This window comes from Watersipora subatra, chromosome 3, assembly GCF_963576615.1.
Source record: "Watersipora subatra chromosome 3, tzWatSuba1.1, whole genome shotgun sequence".
Classification (NCBI taxonomy): Eukaryota; Metazoa; Bryozoa; class Gymnolaemata; order Cheilostomatida; family Watersiporidae; genus Watersipora; species Watersipora subatra.
This window is the reverse complement of record NC_088710.1, coordinates 53,385,908-53,406,878: the sequence shown is the minus strand read 5'-3', so window position 1 is coordinate 53,406,878 and position 20,971 is coordinate 53,385,908. Positions and strand designations below refer to the sequence as shown.

Sequence of the window (20,971 nt, the reverse complement as noted above, 5' to 3'; positions counted from 1 at the left end):
TGTAAATTATGTTGTCAATAATATAATTTTCCATATTTTTGATAATTCATATCATCTCAACCTGTTTTAAAGATGAAAAATATGTTTTGAAGACAAATCATTTTGTAGACGATATTTTCATTTTAGCTGAAGCACCCATTGTTAAGTTCTTGAGATGTGGTACGAATTAAATGGAGTGCAATGTATTCTTATCATAATATTTCTTCTAATATATAGCGGTTTTAACATACCAAAGTAAATATTGCAGCGGATGGACTGTAGTTGCATTAAGATACATTATGGTAGGAATAATATGGCATTTGCAGTCATTCCTCTACCTTCAACAGGCTCTACATGCAAAATCCTCGGGAGACAAAATGTCTCCTCTAAAAAATATTACCTCTTATAAACAAAAATGATTTTAAACATTTTTTGTTTCCACATTTACACTGCCACATTTAAATTTATGCCACGATAATCACCATGGCCTCGATCTCACTAAATTTATTGATCATCAAAATAAAGTAGTTTTAGGCAGATGCTGTCACCCATAAATGATTGGTTGAATGCTTAGAGAACAACAACAGAACAGAAAACCTTCTGATCCGCAATCATCCTGCACAAATAACTTGCTGTAGATAGCAATTAATTCGCAGTGATAGCAGATTTGCAGTTGGTCAGCTAGACAATACACCTCGGTCCATTGTTTGTTCACTTATAGACTATTTGTTGGCTTAATCGATCGATAAAAGTTCTAGCTATTCGGACTGTTTCTGTCACACTGCCGTCTGTTCATTGACTTGAATGCTCTATTTCTACTAACAAGTTTACTCTTTCTTTTGTGACGCTCGACTAAAATTTTTTCTTACAGGTGTAGGTTTAAAACGGACAATAGCAATATTGGTATTAGTAGATTGGTAATCTGATTTAAAATATGTACAGAATAGACCAGTCTGGCTTGTGTCTGTGTGTCTCGTAATCATTCATCTGCATGTGTATTGACGCTGTTTATGAAAGTGTATGCAGACTCTAGACATGCTGGTCATTCGTTGCTTGTTTACTGCTTTATGTAGTGGTACTACCCTGGCAGTTTGGTGTGTGTGTATGTTAGTAAGCGCAGATAAAATGTATATATACAATAATTCTGAAATGGTGGAAGCTGAATTATTGGCATGTCGGGCGGCAAAGCTGAATTTTGCAGGTTTGAATCCATGATGCAATCTTTATTCCCCAGCCTCCAGCTAGGGAGGTTTGACATGGCTTTTAACAAAGCAAAGATTACATTAAATTGTCTCATGATAAAAGAGCGTGTGAATTCTATTTTTATTATGCTCGTATCTGGAGCCTATATAGATATTATTACTTTGGTGTATAATAGGGAAACTTCAGTTGTAAGAGGTTAACAAGGAGATTCTTGAAACAAGAAGGTAACAAGGAGATTTTTGTTAAAATGATTTATAGTTTCTATAATTCCGCTTATATTTTTCTTGTCAATGTGACTAAGATATAAAATATACAATTATACAATTACAGGTATGTACAACTAGAAATTGCCGTCTGGTCAGCGTATCTGCCCAAGTTTGGCTAAACAAATGGGTAGGAGGCAAAGTGCAATGGCCACGACTGTCACCAGCAGTTCAATGCTGCTCATGCTCAGTATCATGGCATCGAATGCCACGATGGCCTCGATACCAGTATAATAATGACTACTTGACATTGTTAGTGAAGTGACGCTCACTATAAAAGCAGCTGAGCCAGCGGCAAGCAGAGAAGCAATTGTGTATATTGACCGATTGCAGGAAGAAAATGCTTTCCCTGTCAGCTGATTGTAAATGCCCAGTATCCCAACAGAGATGAAACTGAGACTTATAAGTACTACAGCAAACAAGCCAGTGTTATCTATGTTCATAACATTCCTGTACATCATTCCCACCATGCCTAGTTCGGTAATGCACAGGCCGAGAACTATATGAGCGACGTTTAGAATTATGGTGAAAATTGAACAGATGTGATGGTGTGGCTTCAGCGCTTTCTCATTATTTGGTGACATAGCTTTTTCTAGTGGTGTAGGTGGGTGATGAGGATTTGGGGTGGTGACATAGAGTGCGACTAACGTTACGGGTATTTCAAATCCGGAGAGGGTCAACATGAGTCCGTCGAACAATACAACAACAGTTTGTTCTGATTGATAGCGGTCAGATACCAAAATTCTGAAGCTGTTGGCCATTATAAAGCAGCTAGCCATGATGCCAAATGTCGATAAAACAATATAAGCAACTCTGTGTGCTTTAGTGATCGCTAGGCGTTTCACAACAATGCACATTCCGTAGACACCTAGTATTATGAAGAGTACACAAATATATACGATGTGCTGAAGTTGGTCCTTGGCAAAGTTCATATAGTGTTGGTACCATGTGCCAACGATACCGAGCTGAGTTATGGCAAAGCCTAGGACAATGTGAGAGATATTTGTCATGACAGCTAAAATGTGCTTTTCGCTAATTGTCGCTTTCCAGTATTGGTAGTCATCGCTCTTGTTACAAGCATGGTCGCTATGTCGAGGGGGCCAACTGTTTGATCTATGACGATAATAGCTCTCAGTATGTTCACTAGTCATATATAGGGACATGCTTCTTTTTTTACGACCTTTCTCTTTCGTTTCTTCCAGGCTGTCTTGTGTTTTTGTTTCATCAACATCAGATGTCATAGTTGCATTGGCAGGCTGTTTTCAGGAGAATTGTTTTATTTTCAGTTTCTACCTGAAAAGCAATATTTCTAGTAAACATCATAGATTAAATATATGCATGTTAAATATATGTTGTAAATCTTTCACTAGCAAACGACCCTATCAAACGACCGAAATCAATAATCGTAATACAGAGTTGTAAATATGATCTAATATGAGTTGTAAATAAGATGTAAGGTACAGATTTTGAGCTCTGCATTTACAGAGCTGTAAATGCAGAGCTTAAAATCTAGTGAGCACGAATAATTTTCCTTTTATGGTTTTCTGATATTTCGGTTGTCTTAACAAATCATATCTCTCCAATCACCATATTTTATCAAAATTATTCTAGCTTATCTAGAATGTTGTACATATCTTGTTGAACTCAATCGCCTGGTGCATCAGAGATGTTTTAAATGGTGATGCTGATATTACTTTTTATTAAAGATTCAAACAACTCTCAGCACTTTGACATACTCGTCAGAGAAATGTTGACAAGGCTTCTAAAGAACTCGTGTGAACAGTTTTATATATGCAGATTCTCCTAGTAATAGCGTTCAATGGAGGGCCTAATGGTTTTAAATAATGAAACACCCAAACGATATTGTTGAAGTAAGCTGAATTTGCAATATCTTAGAACTTTAAGGGATATACTGCAATGGATTTAGGCAGTTCACATCTAGCCCTAGTAAACTTACACATCATTTCATAATACAAAAGATAATTATATTTTTGGCCTTACTATTATTGTTAGTTATTATTGTTGGCTGCGTCAAGGTTGGCATTACTAATTTAGGTAAGTAATGCCTCAAATTTGATACAAAATTATAAGCAGTTACATTTTCATTGAGTCACATGCATGGCGCGTGACATGGCAGGAATGTGGGGCAATCTGAAATAACCATCATGAAAGGCTTTAACGCATAAACGACATGCGTAATGACATCCGTGTAGAGTTATTTTCAGCATCTAGTTTTGGCTGGCTTCTGGTTTCTATTGTTGTTCAATTCCTGACACTGCATACTGTTGATCTAGGAAAGAAACTACTTTAATATAGTGCCTATAGTAGTTTCCTTTGATAAACCTTTCAATTGAAGCCATTGTCTGTCTACTTTTTAACTTTTATGTGCATGTACAGTATATCATAACTGCGTCGGCAAGGGTTCTATCTCATCACAGTATTGACAGGCTTTGGATTCTCATGCACACAATCACTAATGGAGTGATTTCTGTGTAAATCTATATATTACATCCACTAAATATGTATCTTATTACCACAAAATTACTCGCATTAAACAGATACTACCGCACTAAACATAGATATTACCACACTAAATATAGATATTACAGACACTAAATATAGATATTACAGGTACTAAATATAGATATTACAGGCACTAAATGTAGATATTACAGGTACTAAATGTAGACATAACAGGCACTAAATGTAGATATTACAGGCACTAAATGTAGATATTGCAGGTACTAAATATAGATATTACAGGTGCTGAATGTAGATAATACAGGCACTAAATGTTGTTATTACAGGCACTAAATGTAGATATTGCAGGTACTAAATATAGATATTACAGGTACTAAATATAGATATTACAGGCACTAAATATAGATATTACAGGCACTAAATATACATATTACAGGCACTAAATGTAGATATTGCAGGTACTAAATATAGATATTACAGGTACTAAATGTAGATATTACAGGCACTAAATGTAGATATTACAGGTACTAAATATATATATTACAGGCACTAAATGTAGATATTACAGGCACTAAATGTAGATATTACAGGTACTAAATATAGATATTACAGGCACTAAATGTAGATATTGCAGGCACTAAATGTAGACATTACAGGTACTAAATGTAGATATAACAGGCACTAAATAAGACCATTATAAATATCAAAAGCTTTTGACAGTTGTTAAAGAACAAACTTATATTGGTTGCTAATGTTTGCATTCATTTACAGTAAGCACTGTTCAAAGCTACAGTTTCAATACTGAAATGCATTGGATCTTATTTCTAATTGTTAGTGGGCTAGTTTCTTACCTCACTCACGCACACGTGATACGCTGAAGATTGGTGGCACAACACATTTGAGAATATAATGGCTTGAGAAATTTCATTGTAGGGCCATTGCTTTAGATTGTTATAAGGTTTTAGTTTCCAGGCTTTCATCTGATCACTTGTATTTAAGCATTAAATGTTCATTTTTGAATAGTCACTTGAGCCTCGTTGGTAGCAGCAAAGTAGAAATACTGGGTTTTTTAAATGTAGAAATGGATAGATGCAAATTTCAAGCATATATCGTAAAATATTTATAAATTCACACACTTAACTTTTGTCTTTTATGGCTGATCGCTGGCGTTTTAATTTTACTGGTTACAAACGACATACTTCAAAACATGGTCTATTTGCAAATTGCATTCTCTAGTTAACAAGTATACTTTACAGTGCATATCTTTATAAGGAATTGCTTAATAAATCGCGTTTTGTCCCATGGATAATGTCACTATCACCTGGCTAACATAAATCATTTACTACTTACCAACTGTAAAAAATGTATAGAAATAGTATGTGTTACATCTATGCACCTATCTTACCTGATTCGGCGTGAATGACTTTGTGTCTTCCTTAAAATCCTTATTTAAAATTTTCATTGCTGGCGGAATGACTCTCAACACCCTACTCGATGGCTGCACTCTCATGGTTATGAACTTTCTCACTTGAGCTATTCAACTACTGAGTCTAAACAATGCTCTCTTATTTTCCCAATTGGCCAATCACATTGCATGCTCTCAATTGCTAACGGCAGTTCTGTATGGCTGTCGTCGGAGTTGATGTGTAAATATTTGCATCGCCTCTAGTCAACAACATGTTATCTACTGAAACTCTTCCCTAAGTATACGATTATTATTGAGTATGTTGTTTGATTCAGAACACTGACCATTTGACCGCTTGGTGAAAATAAACATCAAACTTAGTCATACAATGGAGTTTATCCAAGCCAGCAGCTTCACCTGAGTGTGCGATGTCATGCTTTCTTACTCACATGTTTATGTATTCATAAGAGACTCCTTATTCCTTATAAAGAAAGTATTCGTTGGCTACATTTTCAAATATTTCTAACTTGATTGAGTAATGTCATATCTGCGGGCTTTGCAACCGCCCGCAGTTGAAAAAATTGAGCTAGTCTCCAATCAACAGACTTTCCTGAATGTGTATGACTCGTACTTGAAGTAATAATAATATTGTTTATTAAACAGGAGGAGTCTGAGTTGAGAAGTGATGGGACCAAGTCAACAATCAAGCCATCACAGATGTCTGTAGCAAGAGTCACTTGCATCCGAGGGTATGTTACAGTTGTCTTCTCAGTGAACTCCTGCTCTCTACTGTCGCTGTCTGCCACATTGATTGCTGGCAGTCAAGTCTTTCTACCAAAGATTTCAACTGAATAGCTCTGGCTTTGGCTTATGGCTATCTCTAAAGCCGTAATATTTTGTCAAAAGTAATGTTCCACTCACAATAGTTTGATTGTCACAGGCTTCGTGCTGCGTTGATCGTTACAAGTCGATAGAAGTGGTTGCATAAACGGTTTAGTTCATATTATGAGCGTTGTGAAAAGTTTACTACTTGCTTGCTATTCTTTGTATCCGTGTAACCAAAGCATTCAAATAGAACAAAAAATTGGATTTATTGAGCCAGGTTGTTTCAGCCTCATGTATCACACAACCAGTTTCAAGGTTATATATGGTAGTATTTATGCTTAGCAAACTGATAGAAATAGATTGATAGCTTTTATTGTCATAGACTTGTAGCATATATTCAGATGGACTGAGGTCGTGGTTCTTTATGCTAAAAGTCATTGTTGATTTTAAGTTAGAAACAAACATTCCTTTTGTTTACTTGTCTTATTGAAAAACCTCTGCGGGTGTCCTATATCTACATGTATGTATTTTATGCCCGTCTCAACATATTGAATGAGAGAACAAACAAACTCAGTTAACGTATTCAAAGAAATGGAATCTCTAATAAAGGCTGTTTTAATATCATTTTCGCTCTACTTTTGATCGCCGGCACTTATTGCAGCCCTCTATGCACTTGTATTGGATTAGCAGCGGCCGGCCGTTGTATCGCTGTCTTGTATTAACCTTTCAGCACTGATTTTTGTTTCATGTGAAAACAACTTTTCACTTTTTATTATGTTTGCTAACACACATTTAACAAGTTTTCTGCTCTCCTTCAACCTGTTTGCATTTTTGGCTGGTTTTTCATTTTTACTGATCTTGCGTTGACCAGTTCCCTCTTTTTCTTGCATTTCCTTTGTTAAGTGTGTTTTTAGTACAAGTCGTAAATGCAAGTGTGATTAGTATGGGTTAACTTACGTATGATCCATTGATACTAGCAATTCACATGTTTTTATTGATAACTTGTTCTCTGCAAGGAATGCTAAGTATAGTTTTGGGAAGCACATAGCAAAATTAGTATTTCACTTCAGGTCAACCGAGTCTGTTATTATGAAAGTTAGCTTGTGTTTTTGTGGTTGCTCACTTGGCGTGGGTGTATTCTCAGAGCAGTTTAGCTTCAATTCATAGGTTAGATATGCGGGTTCACCTCTCAACAGCTCAGCATTTTGCTACCCTCAGATTTTATTCACTAGTTTGGGAATAGTCTTGTGATATTTGGGTTTGCGAGAGAAATTGTTTGTACTAATCTTAAAGCCCCAACTCTTACTGTACAGTGTATTAGCAATGATACGTTGATATTCTGAGAAGCTGCGTATCGTCGGTGCTTTGCTAGATTTCATGACCAGGAGCGTGCTGCAAACATCAAAAATAGAGCTCGGAGTGTTTTAATTAGATGACATTCACTGCTGAGTATATTTGTGATTAGGTATTGAGTTGTAAGTAAATATGTATTCACCTTGTAGAGAAAGTATGCTCTTTTCTAGACGGCAAACATTTAGTCTGTTTGTTTCATTGCCACAATGAGTAACATGCGTCTTTGGCTGCAGGGATGGTAAATATTTGGATAAGAAGCTGCTGTTCAAGCCTTTCATGGATGACTATATCAGCACTCAGGAGGAGGTTGTTGACTACCTCACACAGGTATCATCTTCACCCTCAAACCCACATTAAATGTTTTTTGCCAAAAGTTTCAACGCTATACTAATGTGCCGCTCTATTTGCTTCACAAAAGCAGATTGGTGTTTTGCAATGTTCAATTCCTATTGGGTCTGTCAGATAAGATCACTTGGGTTTTTTATTGTGTAGGCAGTTGAGAGATGCAATATGTACAAAAACAATGAACCCTCGCATACACATCAATCTTAGTTTTTTGTTCTTTGTTTTGAAAAAAAAGTTTTTTAAAAGATGTTATCTCTATTGAACTGGCTTAACAGATTCTCTTATTTCATCAACTTTAGGTATGCTAGTCGCAGCAGCAATGTCCGTGTGCAGAGGTCATAAAGAAAGTCGCAAGAAAAAGATGCAAACGTTAACTGCGTTTCTATGCTTGAGTTTTTATGAGTTGGAAATATAATTCTGTCATGTTTATGATCCAAGTGTTTGCATTTCTTTATATTTATAAGTTTATCAGTAGTCAGTTTTTGGTGATTTTAGTTTGAAGTTCAAGTAATTTTATATCAAGTTTAGTTATAATAAATTAATATAAATAACAACAGCAGCAAGCTGTCTTTGATAAAAACTTTATCAAAATCTTCAAGTTGCCATTTTTATTCGTTTTGGAATCTTTTGGAGGAAACACATTTTGAAGAATAATTGCTTTTCTCGGGCGGCTCAAATTTTATATTTTTGCTTGTGAAAGATGCTAGAAAAGTCTTATCGCTGAAGCATTGAGACACAGTAATTATTAGCATTACTCTAAATACAAATGTGACTTTCGCGTTTGAATATACCAGATCATGTGTATAACACTCTGTATGTTGTTCCTCAGTTTTCAGGAATCAAGCCTGGGGACCTAGATGTTGCTCTCTCCTCCAAGCACCTCACCACTCTCAAGTCTATGTATATTAGGCTCAGATATATGGTGCACAAGGGTGTTATCTTTGTTGGTCATGGCTTGAAGAAAGACTTCAGAGTCATCAACATTGTGGTATGATATATAATTTTGTATTTTCACGATCATACATTACATAAATCCCTAATCAAAGTTTAGCTTGTTTCACTATGTTGTAAGGATCTGTTGTAAGCCTCTGATTTGAAATTCATGTATTATTATTTATGTTTCATGTCATTCCAAAATCTATTTGCACTATAAATAGGCTGCCTATAAATACTTGTCTGTAAAAGTGCTACAAAGTAAATACCGTAAAACGTGTATGTGAACGCCGCCTTGATTTGAGTGCCTCTATGGGAGAAGGGTTGAAAAATAGAGCGCAACTTTTTAATTGAATGCCACTTCTATTTGAACGTCACTTCTATTTGAACCCCACTTCTATTTGACCGCAACTATTTGATATTTTTAATCTTTGCAGCCCATAATAGCAAGTGATCAGTAGAAAAGTGTCTACAAAAATGTGCTAATAATGACTCAATTACATCAATAACAACTAATTCGGTCGTTGTTTCTGTTCATATCGAAGTCTGTTTTCCAACTCCAAATCTTTAGGTTTTTTGTTAAAAACTTTGATTGCAACCCCATAGAAATAATTGGTAAATGTATCAGGCTAATAGTAGTTCTTTGTTTTAAGTTGAAGGTAAATTAGCAAATTTCTTGCTTCCAAAAGGGTTAATATCGCACAGCCCAAAGGAGAGTACAACATGTAGGCAAAATTCGATTCACCTGTGAAAGAGTTAAATTTATCTTCTCAGCATTTTGACGCGGTGTTTAAAAAATACAACGCCACCCTTTATTTGAACGACACCTCTAATAAACTGCTCCTCTGAAGAAAGGTTTAAAAATGGAGTGCCATGGCGTTCAAATAAAGGTTTTACGGTATGCAGCGCGTAGTGGCTGAATGTTGCATTATCTTGACGTCTTGCGCAAATTGGTAAGCCTGATTGGCATCCGCCACTGAACTTGAAATTCCAAAAAAGTTCTCAACATTTTTGTGAAGGGCTTCTGTCATCAAGTGTGTGCCAGAACAGGCTGTTCCAGGTTAGGGACGAAGGGTGTGTAGATCGATTATGAGGCAATTCTTTCAGTTTAACATGGAACTAGCAGTGCTTTAGAGGCATTGTGTTTAACAGCTGCAAACAAACAATTGAATAGGCAGGAAAGGTGCTTATTAATTTGATAACATCGACTTTGTTCGCAGTTAATCACAAAACACGAATCCTCTTTGATTATGTTCATTCAGTTTGCATAATGGAGACGCCATTAAGGAGTTAACAGCATGATTGAAATTGCTGATTGTATTCACAGTAGCTATTTTTTTGCTCAAATGGTTTGGGCTTTAGGAATATTTTGTAAGTCTGCCATAAATGTGACTCAGGCATGTCATATGCTATGGTATGAGTCAGCCTTATGTCATATGCCAATGTATGAGTCCGTCAAGTTCTTTATAGATTCCACCCAAGCAAGTTTGTGACACTGCAGAGCTCTTCCATCTACACAGGCAACGGATGATCTCTCTCAAGTTTTTAGCATGGTATTTTCTAGGTGGGTTTCTGTTTGATTCGTGCTGTTTGCTAGATAATCTATTAGTTCGACACCATGTTTAAAAGCATGGCCACTCGGACTGATGTTTTTCTTATATGCAGACATTTCGACATCATTGTGTTCTTGCGCATTGGCATAATATAGTTATATTAGTGGTTTTTAAAGCGTCTTTTGCATGGCTTGTGCATCGGCAGATACAGTCATGATCATAAGATTAGTGTTAGCACCCCTGCATGTGTTCGACATTTTAGCATTCTCTGGCACGTTATTAACCGCTGGTAGCTTCTTAAGTTGAGTTATAATTATATCAAATGAAAGCTTTCAAGGTCTAGCTTTCAGCTATTAAATTTGTGTAAATTAATATTTTGGAAAAAAGTAGATGCAAGTTTATTTGACACTGTACTGAAGCCAAGTTGTATGTATGATAAGGTATAAACATTTATTTTGAGTACAAACTTCTCTGAAATTGTAACACAAGCATCTGAAAGTTGGATTATTATCTGTGAACTGTCTATTGGAAGGTCAAACAGTATTAATATTTTGTAGGGTAACCCCTAAATTTAATGACGGCCAGGGATCAGTGTCTCATGCTGTTCACCAACTCCTGTATCTTTATACTTCTTAATTGTATATCTTACAGTAGATTTGTTGGCTCCAGTTTGATTAGGCACACTTTTATAACCCAATCCTTGCTAACACAGCTGAAGAATTATAGCTCTCAATGTTTCACCAATTGCACGTGGCATTTTTGAAGTTCAAATATACTACTCTTCTATCACACTTGTACCCACTAAATGTTGAGCTAAAACTTTTTAACAACATTAAGGTGGACGTAACGTCAAGTGTAGATTTTAGGAAGATATTTCATATCATTATTGTTACCTATTGTAATGAAATTGTACCTTACTCAAAAGGATTAGCAGTACCGAACTGAGCAGATTTACAAATTCACTCAATATATCGCATTATTTTGAGTGAATTACAAGTCTTCCGAAAAAGTTGTTGTCTGCTTTATGTGTAATTAGTGACATAGGCCAGAATCTCAGCTTTCAGATGATATATAAAATGGGTATTTTACTCTCAAGACTACGAATTATCGTTGATGCAATGCTATTACTGTAAATACAAACCTACAATAAACCTGACGGGTGCTACCACTTATGGTCATGACCTAGCATCAAATCTGCTGTTTGCGTTTTTTGTATCTTACCGCCATGAGATGAGCTTTTCTAGTGTACTAGATGTAGTAAACCATGGAGTTTTTTGCCCACGATTTGTCTCATTGTCAATCAGATAGCTCGCAGGTGAGTGTTTAAGAGGCTGGTTCTCAGGGACCTGAAAGATGCCAAATATTTTTAGCAACTTGTGTGAAGGCACGGAGCCTATGCGTGTGAAGTTTGGACGGAATCGAGCACAAATAATGTGGATACGCATTGCATTTACACAGGCTAACAGATGGCTAAGCTACGATACATTTTGTTTATTATTCGAATGCGCTTAATTTTAGATGCTGAAATTGTGTCACTTTGTATAACATGTTGTTAAACTATATCAAAAACCTTTTGATGCCGCTATATCATTGAGATTTTTAATAAGACTTGAATGTTTCGGCTCGACCTGTCGCATATTTGTTTGTTCAATGCTGAAAGATAGAGTAAGTAGTTCCTGGAAAGCCTTTTAGACATGACCATTTTAACCTACCTGTCTGTTTCTAATGAGCGTATAAGTTGGTGTTTTTTATAACAAGAAATGTCACAATATAGCTAATGGTTAAAGCTTCGTCTTATTTTTTATCAAAGCTTTCTAAAGATGAACTCGCGCAAAATTTTAGTATCAGTATTTTTCTATCATTTACGATTGTTTTTAATATTTGATGTGATCTCACTGCCAGGATGTTTCAAGATTAAGATTGACTAAACTTAATCGCGGCTAAAACGCTCAGTCAGAAGAAAAATATGTGGGAAATGTCATCGCTGTTTTTTTCTATAGTTTATATCGGCTATTGCGTTCAAGTTGCAGTATTGCGGGACTCTATTCTGTCAGTCTCTTCACGACTATAGACGTATAATCACACATTCGCTTAATCTGAGAGTTGTAACCACAATCAGGTTTTGTCAATTGTACTCTTGAAACATAATGACAGTCAGATCACCTCAAACATTAAAAAAATTACAAATGGTAGAAGAACGTTGATACGAAATTTGCTAACATTTTGTGCAATTTCATCTTTAAAACATGTTTTTAAAAATTTTAGTGGGACTACATTATATTAGCTTAATGGTTAAAGGTTGACATGCAACGAAATTTACATTATAGTTATTTGGTATCAAAAGGTTCACCATGTTTTACTCTGATGTGTTGTAGGTACAAAATATGTGGAAATGTGATTACAAGCTCTTAAAAGCTCAAAAACCAACAGTCATCACGAAAATGGTCGTAGGTTGGAATCCCTTATTTTGATGACATACTCAACTCGATGTGGTTATTGTTTTGACACTTGATGTTATCACGTGAAATGAAATTCCAATAAAAGGCTCAATATAAAACGTTTCGTAGCACTAGTTTATGACAAACACTTCGGGTTTTACCGAAAAGCCCTTATCAAATATAGATGCTCGCTACTTTTAGTTTCGTTTTAGCTTGATCAAATCATCTAGTCATAATGTGATCATGTGACCTATAATTCCCGCCAAATGGTGTCAGCAATTTCCGCAGCGTTTTTCGACTTACTTAGGGGACCAACAGGCTCTTCATTATCAGAAGATGATATGCACCACCTCAAGCCAAAGTCGAAAAATTAAACTAATTTTAGGTCATAAGATATCAGTGTTCAAAGTGCCTGTATTACAATGATAATGAAATAAATGCGTAAGGACAATAGACATGGTTTATTGAATGCGTGAAGTATATTTGTGAAAATATTTCAACGACTGAGGTTGCATGAAAGTGTAAACAGAAGCGAATTTGAGGTCGCGACTACATCACATTTGAGCCGTTTTCAGAGAGATTCCATTTTCGGGACGGCTGAGATGAACTGTTTGTTTTCCGAGTATTTGTCGCAATCATGTTAATTGAATTGTACGTATGTTAAGGCTGTGAGTGGGAGTTGCATCTTAGTTCAAAATGGCTGTTCATTTTACAGGGGAGACTATTCAGTCTGAGACACACGACTCTACAGAGGATGCGCAGACAGCACTGAAACTCTATTTCAAGTACAAGACTTTGGGCACTGATAGAGAGGCCAAAAGATATGTCCTCGATCTATATGAACGAGGTTTGTATCATTATTCGAACCTTGAAGGATTTTGGCTCAATGGTTTTTTTTATTCTAATGTCATTTTGTTTGACTCTTGTGTTCTTGGCCATAGTCAACAGAAGCATGTATTTACAGGGCGAGAGCTCAATTGGAAGATACCAGAAAATGCTCCCAAAGGAATTCCTGGTATAGAATATCGTGCGCCAGCTGCGGATAGCGGTGCGGCTGGAGACCAATAGCTTGTAACTTGTGCGAGTACATATCATGGTCAAAAGCTTTTTATGCTGTGCATTCAGTGGTGTTTATATTGTGCCATGACGGGAATCCACCATACCACGGTTTCTCAAACTAGCATGATGTTTTCAAATGCAATCTCATCCCGCCCAGCAGTCTGCCCTTTGAGGACCTTTTGCGTTCTCGGAGCATGTCCTGTTGTAGCTTCTGTGAGCTTCTGATCTCTTCAACTTATTTTAACTATTTTTAGTACTATGATAGTAGCACAGTAATTTCTATAGTCTTAGTGAGACACTACTGCCCTGATGGATCAGAGTTGCTATTTTATTTATCTGAGACAAACTGCAATACGAGGTCCATGACTCGGTCAGTAGTTTTATAAAGTAAACTGGCAAGGCGGCTTTTAATGATTAGTATTTGTTCTGATTAGTGAAAGTATACTTACTGTATCTCTTCTTATAAATATAGCTACTGAAACTTACCATTCACCATGACTCTTGTTTCAATACCTCGGTATTCTGGCCTAAAGGAGAAAATGGGAGTCTGTTTTATAGCTTACGTTTTTGGTGAAGGTTTTCAAACATTTCTGGTTCTTGGTAAGTCTTTTTGTAATACTTCAGGTTTTCCGGTGATGTAATACAAATATTTACAGAGAATTTAGATGAATTTCTTTACAGTTTGTTATATTCCTGTAGCATCTCAATAAATTTGATGTTGTTAAAGATATCAACAGATAAATAATTTTCCATGTCACAGTCATTGTTAGTATGGCATGTATTTCGCAAATGTCTTTGAACTTTTCGATTGGTCTTCGTATAACATAGGCGTATATTGAAATATAACGTGTTTCATACTCTTGGTTTTAAATTTATTGGGAGTTCTCATAATGGTAATCCTTACTCTTTCCATCACTTGATCCCGTATCACAAGCAGATATGTACTTACACCCCAAGAGATATATACACTCATTAAAATTGGCATTCAATACTGTGCACGAGCATTACACTAGGTATAACAGTTCTGGTCTGTCCTTCAGCCTTAGGTGAAGTCATGCAATAGATCAAACAGCAATGCTGGGATCATCTATCTCGAGTTCAAGGAATATATTATAGGTCAGGGCAAATGGTATTTGCTTGGTATATTATACCAAGCAAATGATTTCATCATCAATATTTTAATCATCATCTACAAAATAATCACTTGATGAGCCTGCAGGATAGATAGAGTCTGTGGCTTGTCATTAATATGAAACATTCAATTAAGGTGTTTTTTCGTGTTCCAGCATTTTGCCACATTTAGGAATAAAATAATACATGAAATACATTTATAAAATACAAAATTTCAAGATTAAATGTACATTGTAGATCAAAATTTTGCCAAAAAATTACCGTATAAATTTAGGCTCTGAAGCTATGAGCTATGATAAGGAAGCGGTGTGATAGGAAGTTATTAATTAAGGCAAACGTCAAATAAAAACTAATTTTGTATATCTTACCACAGTTTTGCCCATCTGCAGAGTTATTCATTAGATCACTTTTGTTGCCTGTCCAAAGTCGACGTCTGTTGTAGGACCATCCTTTAGTAAGCGACTCAAAATCTTTCGAGGCAGATGGATTTGTTTTTTCTGTTAAAACAAATTCTTCAATAAATTCAGCAATAATACCAGTACTAATTCTATTTTGGCTGTTTTAGTCAAGGATAACAGTTACTGAATTCGTCAAAGATAACCAAGAATCAGTTGAAACCTTTTTCATAAAGTTTCATTGAACGTAGGAATGCTTACATCTGTACAAGTCGCAGTATAATGATCCTGAGAGCTAATGAATGCTGTAATTTTCTTTTTCACATTTATAATATTAAAATATTAATATTTATACTGGACACTTATAAAATTTAGTTTTTGTATCCAGCATAGAATTAGCTTTAGAAGTTGATAGACGATCTATTAGTTTAGCCTTGTGATGTGAAGTGTGATATTTACTTTTGACACTGGATTCAAAACATACAGACAATCCTAAAAACAGATTGAAGTTTGGTTAGTGTTAAAAAGCTTCAAAGTGGCAAATTATCATTTTATGGTAGCACTAGTAATAAAGGAATGTGTAAATCAATTAAACATCAACATGCTCTGCTATTGGTCTGTTCACTGCAACAAAACCTTTCAAACAGCAGCAGTAAACTGCTGACTATCATGAGTACTGCAGGAATGACTTTCAAGCCCGTTAAACTTAAGTTTTTCAAAGTGGAGAAATTATGATTTAATCATCAATTCCTTTCATAATGTGCAATTAGACAACATTGCGATGAAGCTGCACAATAACGAGCAAATTAGTCAAAGTCAAATGGATAGGTAGGTATTAACTATTCACACCGATCAATACCATTCAGAGTAAATTGGACCATGAGACAAAACCAAAAAATAGTAAAGTAAATTATGTGTATTGAAAGAAAAAGCTTTTATTGCATAACTCTGCTCTATACTGTAAATTGACAAGGTGCTGGTGTCTGGTATAAGGTGCAGTGGATTTTTTGGGAAGTAGAAATATAATGGATGGTCAGGCAGATTGGAGATACTATTTGAGTATTTTAAACAGCAAATATCTACAAACACATTTAACACCCCAGCATTAAGGGTAGCATGTAATTACATGTATTGTATATATAGATATAAACTTTATTATCACTAGACGATGCTGTTCAAAGTAAATTACGCAATGAGACAAAATAAAGAATGGTAAAGTGAAATTATGTGTATTAAAAGAAAAAGCTCCCTTGGCATAATGCTGTTCTATAGAACGTGGATTGGTAAGATGTCGGTGTCTGGTATAATGTGCAGTGGATTTTTAGGGAAGTAGGAATGTAATGGATGGTCAGGCAGATTAGAGATACTATTTGAGTATTTTAGACAGTAAATATCTACAAACACATTTCGCTCCTTAGCATTAAAGGCAATTAGTCCCTGGTCGTAACTGTTCCTATCAGGTAATATAATTGCAAAATTGCCTAACATATGGTGCTGTCAGTTTGTTAGTTTAACACAAGGATACCTTTGTCCATCGCTTGTTTGATGGGATCTATAAACCTTTCAATGAACTGCTTCTCCAGCAACATAGCCATTAGTCTGATTTCAGAAGAATCATCTATAAACAGATTTGAGTTATTTCCTTTAGGAAAACCTACTTGACTTCTGGACTTGCATACAAAACCATATATTTAATACACACAGCTGTATTGCTGAAGACTTACCAGTGATTTGCTTTAATGTTGGTACATTCCGGAAGCAGAAGTAAATGTATTTAGGAGCATGACCTAAAAAATTCAAAATTAACAGAGCTCTGAAGCTTGGCCAAAAACCCAATAAAAGTTTTGAAGGCTGTTAGTACTATCATTTAGTTATGCTTAGCTAGTTGAAGAGCTTGATATAGAAATACCATCATCAACAGCGATATACGCTTTACTCATTAGCAAGAAAATGGCATAAGATTGCCCACAGATCATAAAATCTGCCTACATCTCACTGTTTTTACAAACCAATTTATCAAGTATGTTTATCATTTTTTGCATTATTTGTTAAGATTTAAAACACTTCCCTTTATTTACTAGTTATCTTCTTTTTAAAGGAGACAAATCCATATGACATTCATCACGCGTTAGATGTGCAGATTTGATTAAAAGCTTACAGTGGAATGCAACTCCAAATGTCATAATGCTTATACGGATAAGCACCACCTGGTCAGGGTAATGAGGGTGTGCCAGACTGAACTCATAGCATCCTGGTCTAGTGCTCATGTATACATACGGTGGCTGAAATCACAGACCAATCATCAGCTAACATGGAAGAAATGCCAAAGGAAATATCAAATATGTCAAATAGTCTCCCACTATACAAAGACCACAGCTTTATTCACACATACTCTGGTTAAGCATCAAATAATACATTATTATCAAAAAGTAGATAGCTAAAAGGCAATAAAAAAATTGCTTAGTTTCTGTAGATTTTAGTCTTTATTCAAATTAGTTCTACCGTAATCTCTGATTGAGTACAATTGACAACTTTAGCTCCGCCCTCAAAATAGACTTTTTTACAAGCCTTCCAGAAGTCTGTGCTGGTTCTTACAAAATTATGAACTTTTAGATGAAGTAGTTTGTGTTTTTGTGCAATTAGTGACAAACAAAACAGGCTTTGTTTAATAAAATCAGAAGAATTAGGAATGAAAGACATTCTGCTTCAAATTTTTATGTATTATATATTTATTCAATTATATTTAATTATTTTGCATTAAATATTGAGATGGTTTATCTAGTACTACATTATTATCAACCAAACTTGGTTCTACCTGCCAACATAGCTTGGCATATAACATATGTGTGTGTAAACAGCTCACTGGTTTTCCATTTTATCAAAGGCGTAAATTTATATTTTCAAGTGTATAATTATTTTTTTTAACCTCTCGTGTCATTTTATCAGAATAGATGACAAATTAAATTTATAGTTTGCAAATCTTGTTCTTTACGAAGAGCCATTTTTTATTCATAAATACTAGAAATGATTTTGTTTGTATGTGTGTAGTGTTCAAAAAATATAGTAATATTAATGTCATTCACTTGAGAATAATAGGTATAACAGTTTAAGCATCTTCAAATGAAGTCATTAAAATGTGTCTGCTTCACCTGCATAGTGACTTTGACACAAATAGATTTAGATGTACCTCTAAACAGCAGAATGTTAATAATATTAAACTTAATAACAAAATTATGAAAGTGAGAGCAAACATTAGTTATCAGGTGAGACAAAGCTACTTACTTTAATATGTGCGAGTTCTGAACAAGTAAACTCTCCTTGTTCAGCAAACAAGAGTAGCACAACTTTGACCAAAAGGCTCTCGTAATCTAAAACACCGAATGTGAATCTGCAAATGTAATGGTAAGTTGTGTAATTGAGTTTAAATCTCGCACGATGTAATATTTTCAACCTAAAACCATGGTTTCGCACAGACGGACGACCACGATCTTACTATAGTAAGGATTATTTGAGTCAGTGTGATAGTTTTCTTATAATTTACTTCATGAAATAACGTTCAGTTCAGAGTAAAACATGAACAAAGCAAAGTAGCAAAGACAGATGGCAGATTGAAAATTTTTTAGTGGTTGGAATTTTTAACAGCATTTTAAAATACTTGAACTGAGGACAGTTGCGCACATTGTAAAAATTTTTGCTACTTAAGGACATGCACTGATGTGCTTACATCATAAAAAATCAACCACACCTTAGCTCTAAAATCCAAACACAGATTTTTGCTGCGCATTAGAAACCACTTGCACTGACTAGCGAGAAAAGTTCTGGCTCCTATTTTTCAAGAAGTAGTTTAATAATATAATTGTTACATACCATTTTTGTCAATTTGTTTATATTTAGGTTTAAAGAAAAAGACCAAAACTCACCATTACGAAAGTGGTTAATTGACAAGACAAGTACGAAGGCGAGCATTATTAACATACACAAATTTGGTTTGGCAGACGATACGATATCTTGGATGTTTTTCATAATGTGCCAGAAAAAGAAAGGATACGAACAAGATGGTTGTATCATTTTCCTTCAACAGACTTATTAAAATACAACTCTAACACTTTCCTTTTGAAAATTGACCTTGAAGTAGTTGACCTTGAAATAGTGTACCAACTTTTCGTCAGTTACTGGGTATTCAGTATTCTCTTTGTCAAATATTTCCTATTGTAAACGAAGCCTCTAGCAAGCAAGCACTCCTTTTTGCAAAACAAAATGAGCACAAATTATAAAAATTGACAGATTTATAAACTTCCCATTTTCACTGTAAATTGATGCCGCAAAAAAATTGTAAAATCTCCCATTTTGTTATAAAAACTATGTAAGCAGTAGAGATTATAGTCTGGTAGAAAATAATTTAAAAACACGTACGGTTTTTTAGGTGGCTATGTGAACTTGTGTTCAGCTCTGAAGTTGGCTTTTCATCGTAATTATCTTCCAGGACCACAAAGGTGAATTCAGCTGTAAATAAACGCCTTCCAGAAACACAAGTAATCAAGATAGATTTTATCAAACAAGAGCCTATTCTGTGTTCTCCGCAGTATTCCAGCCCAACTTCATTGTTTTGCATCATATTACATCACAAGATGGCACATCAAAGAAAGGAATTTATTGTTGAATCGTTAGATTGCAGTTTGTGAAAATCTTAAGACAGTTTCCAACTCACTGTAATCAAAACTGCAACATTAGATGCAGTGATTGTGTGGTGAAGATAAGTCATAATAATTTAACTGTTTAGCCATGACTCCTTTTCAACTATTGTGTTTCTGTTTCCATAGCCATCATGGGGCACTTTTATTGTAGCTTGTTGATGTACACATTACTTGGGTTGGCAAGCTTCTCTGATGATTTAGATGATATTTATGTAAGATGTTTCTTTCAACCTGGGTTTCATTCAATAAAATTAGGTATTTATATTTTCAGAAACGTCTAGCAATTTCATATCTTGCCTTAAATACCTATACTTCTAGCATTGTGTAATGTGTAGCTGTACATTTCTAACAGAAGAAAACATTTACCTAAATTATCTTTCTTACAGATTGTCAGTGAAGAGTTCTCAGGCTCATATTGTAATCTTCGACGGTTTAAAGGCCAATTCATACCAAGTACCTTTAAGCTTTGATTTCGCACAGGGTTGTCAAAGTCTATAAATATATTAAAACTTACATTCAAATTATTTAATTATATACATATCTACACATACATACATGTATACAAGTACATGCGTATACATGATTCATATACCTATGCATACACATACTGTATACTAGCTGTTCCTCCCGGCGTTGCCCGGGTATTAAAAATCAGCTTACAAACAACGAGAAGTTATGAGAGTTGCTTACTACTTGTTATTAGCCTGGCACATTGCTAATAGAAAATGGTATTAGAAATCAGCTTATAAACAATGAGAAGTGATGAGAGTCGCGTACCACTTGCTCACTTGCTCACCTACCACTATTAGCCTGGCACATTGCCGATGGAAAATTCCAGTAAGCTAGTTAATAAGCACTAGGCTTTCAATGACATTTGCTATGACTATTTTATCATTATATATAAATTTCAAAGT

General features: G+C 35.1%; 3 protein-coding genes across 5 annotated transcripts in view; 1 reads left to right on the top strand and 2 right to left on the bottom strand.

Moving 5' to 3' along the window:
- The window catches only part of LOC137391920 (PAN2-PAN3 deadenylation complex catalytic subunit Pan2-like), a 33,942-nt gene extending 19,230 nt beyond the window's left edge, over nt 1-14,712 (top strand). For both annotated transcript variants that reach the window (XM_068078479.1, XM_068078478.1), the window contains exons 22-27: nt 5,995-6,080; nt 7,743-7,836; nt 8,684-8,842; nt 10,258-10,351; nt 13,494-13,625; nt 13,743-14,712. In XM_068078479.1, the coding sequence (XP_067934580.1) occupies nt 5,995-6,080; nt 7,743-7,836; nt 8,684-8,842; nt 10,258-10,351; nt 13,494-13,625; nt 13,743-13,846 (669 nt within the window). In that variant the 3' untranslated portion in view covers nt 13,847-14,712. The remainder of the gene's footprint in view (nt 1-5,994; nt 6,081-7,742; nt 7,837-8,683; nt 8,843-10,257; nt 10,352-13,493; nt 13,626-13,742) is intronic.
- On the bottom strand, nt 1,306-5,452 carry LOC137391921 (uncharacterized). 2 transcript variants are annotated; one of them, XM_068078481.1, is made up of 3 exons: nt 5,332-5,430; nt 3,544-3,735; nt 1,306-2,738 (listed from the first exon to the last, which is right to left on the bottom strand). In XM_068078481.1, the coding sequence occupies exon 3, from the start codon at nt 2,684-2,686 to the stop codon at nt 1,541-1,543; it is 1,146 nt and encodes a 381-aa protein (XP_067934582.1). In that variant the 5' UTR covers nt 2,687-2,738; nt 3,544-3,735; nt 5,332-5,430; the 3' UTR covers nt 1,306-1,540. The 2 variants fall into 2 exon arrangements, with proteins under 2 accessions (XP_067934582.1, XP_067934581.1); XM_068078480.1 differs by lacking the exon at nt 3,544-3,735 and having other exon boundaries at nt 1,307-2,738; nt 5,332-5,452.
- Nucleotides 14,713-14,859: 147 nt separating the features above from the next.
- On the bottom strand, nt 14,860-20,520 carry LOC137391890 (uncharacterized). Its single transcript, XM_068078438.1, has 8 exons — nt 20,424-20,520; nt 19,777-19,866; nt 18,646-18,731; nt 17,522-17,645; nt 17,088-17,150; nt 16,889-16,981; nt 15,337-15,465; nt 14,860-15,026 (listed from the first exon to the last, which is right to left on the bottom strand). Exons 1-8 carry the CDS (start codon nt 20,503-20,505, stop codon nt 15,016-15,018), a joined length of 678 nt encoding a protein of 225 aa, XP_067934539.1. The 5' UTR covers nt 20,506-20,520; the 3' UTR covers nt 14,860-15,015.
- Nucleotides 20,521-20,971: the final 451 nt, after the last annotated feature.

What these genes read in the sequence shown, in the direction of transcription:
- LOC137391921 (XM_068078480.1), bottom strand. Translation starts at nt 2,686, where the DNA reads ATGACATCTGATGTTGATGAAACAAAAACACAAGACAGCCTGGAAGAA.
- LOC137391890 (XM_068078438.1), bottom strand. Translation starts at nt 20,505, where the DNA reads ATGAATTGGCCTTTAAACCGTCGAAGATTACAATATGAGCCTGAGAAC. An exon ending in CTGTAAGAAAGATAATTTAG is followed by an intron (nt 19,867 to 20,423) that starts GTAAATGTTTTC and finishes GTTTATTTACAG; the next exon opens with CTGAATTCACCTTTGTGGTC. An exon ending in ACATAGCCACCTAAAAAACC is followed by an intron (nt 18,732 to 19,776) that starts GTACGTGTTTTT and finishes TCGGTGTTTTAG; the next exon opens with ATTACGAGAGCCTTTTGGTC.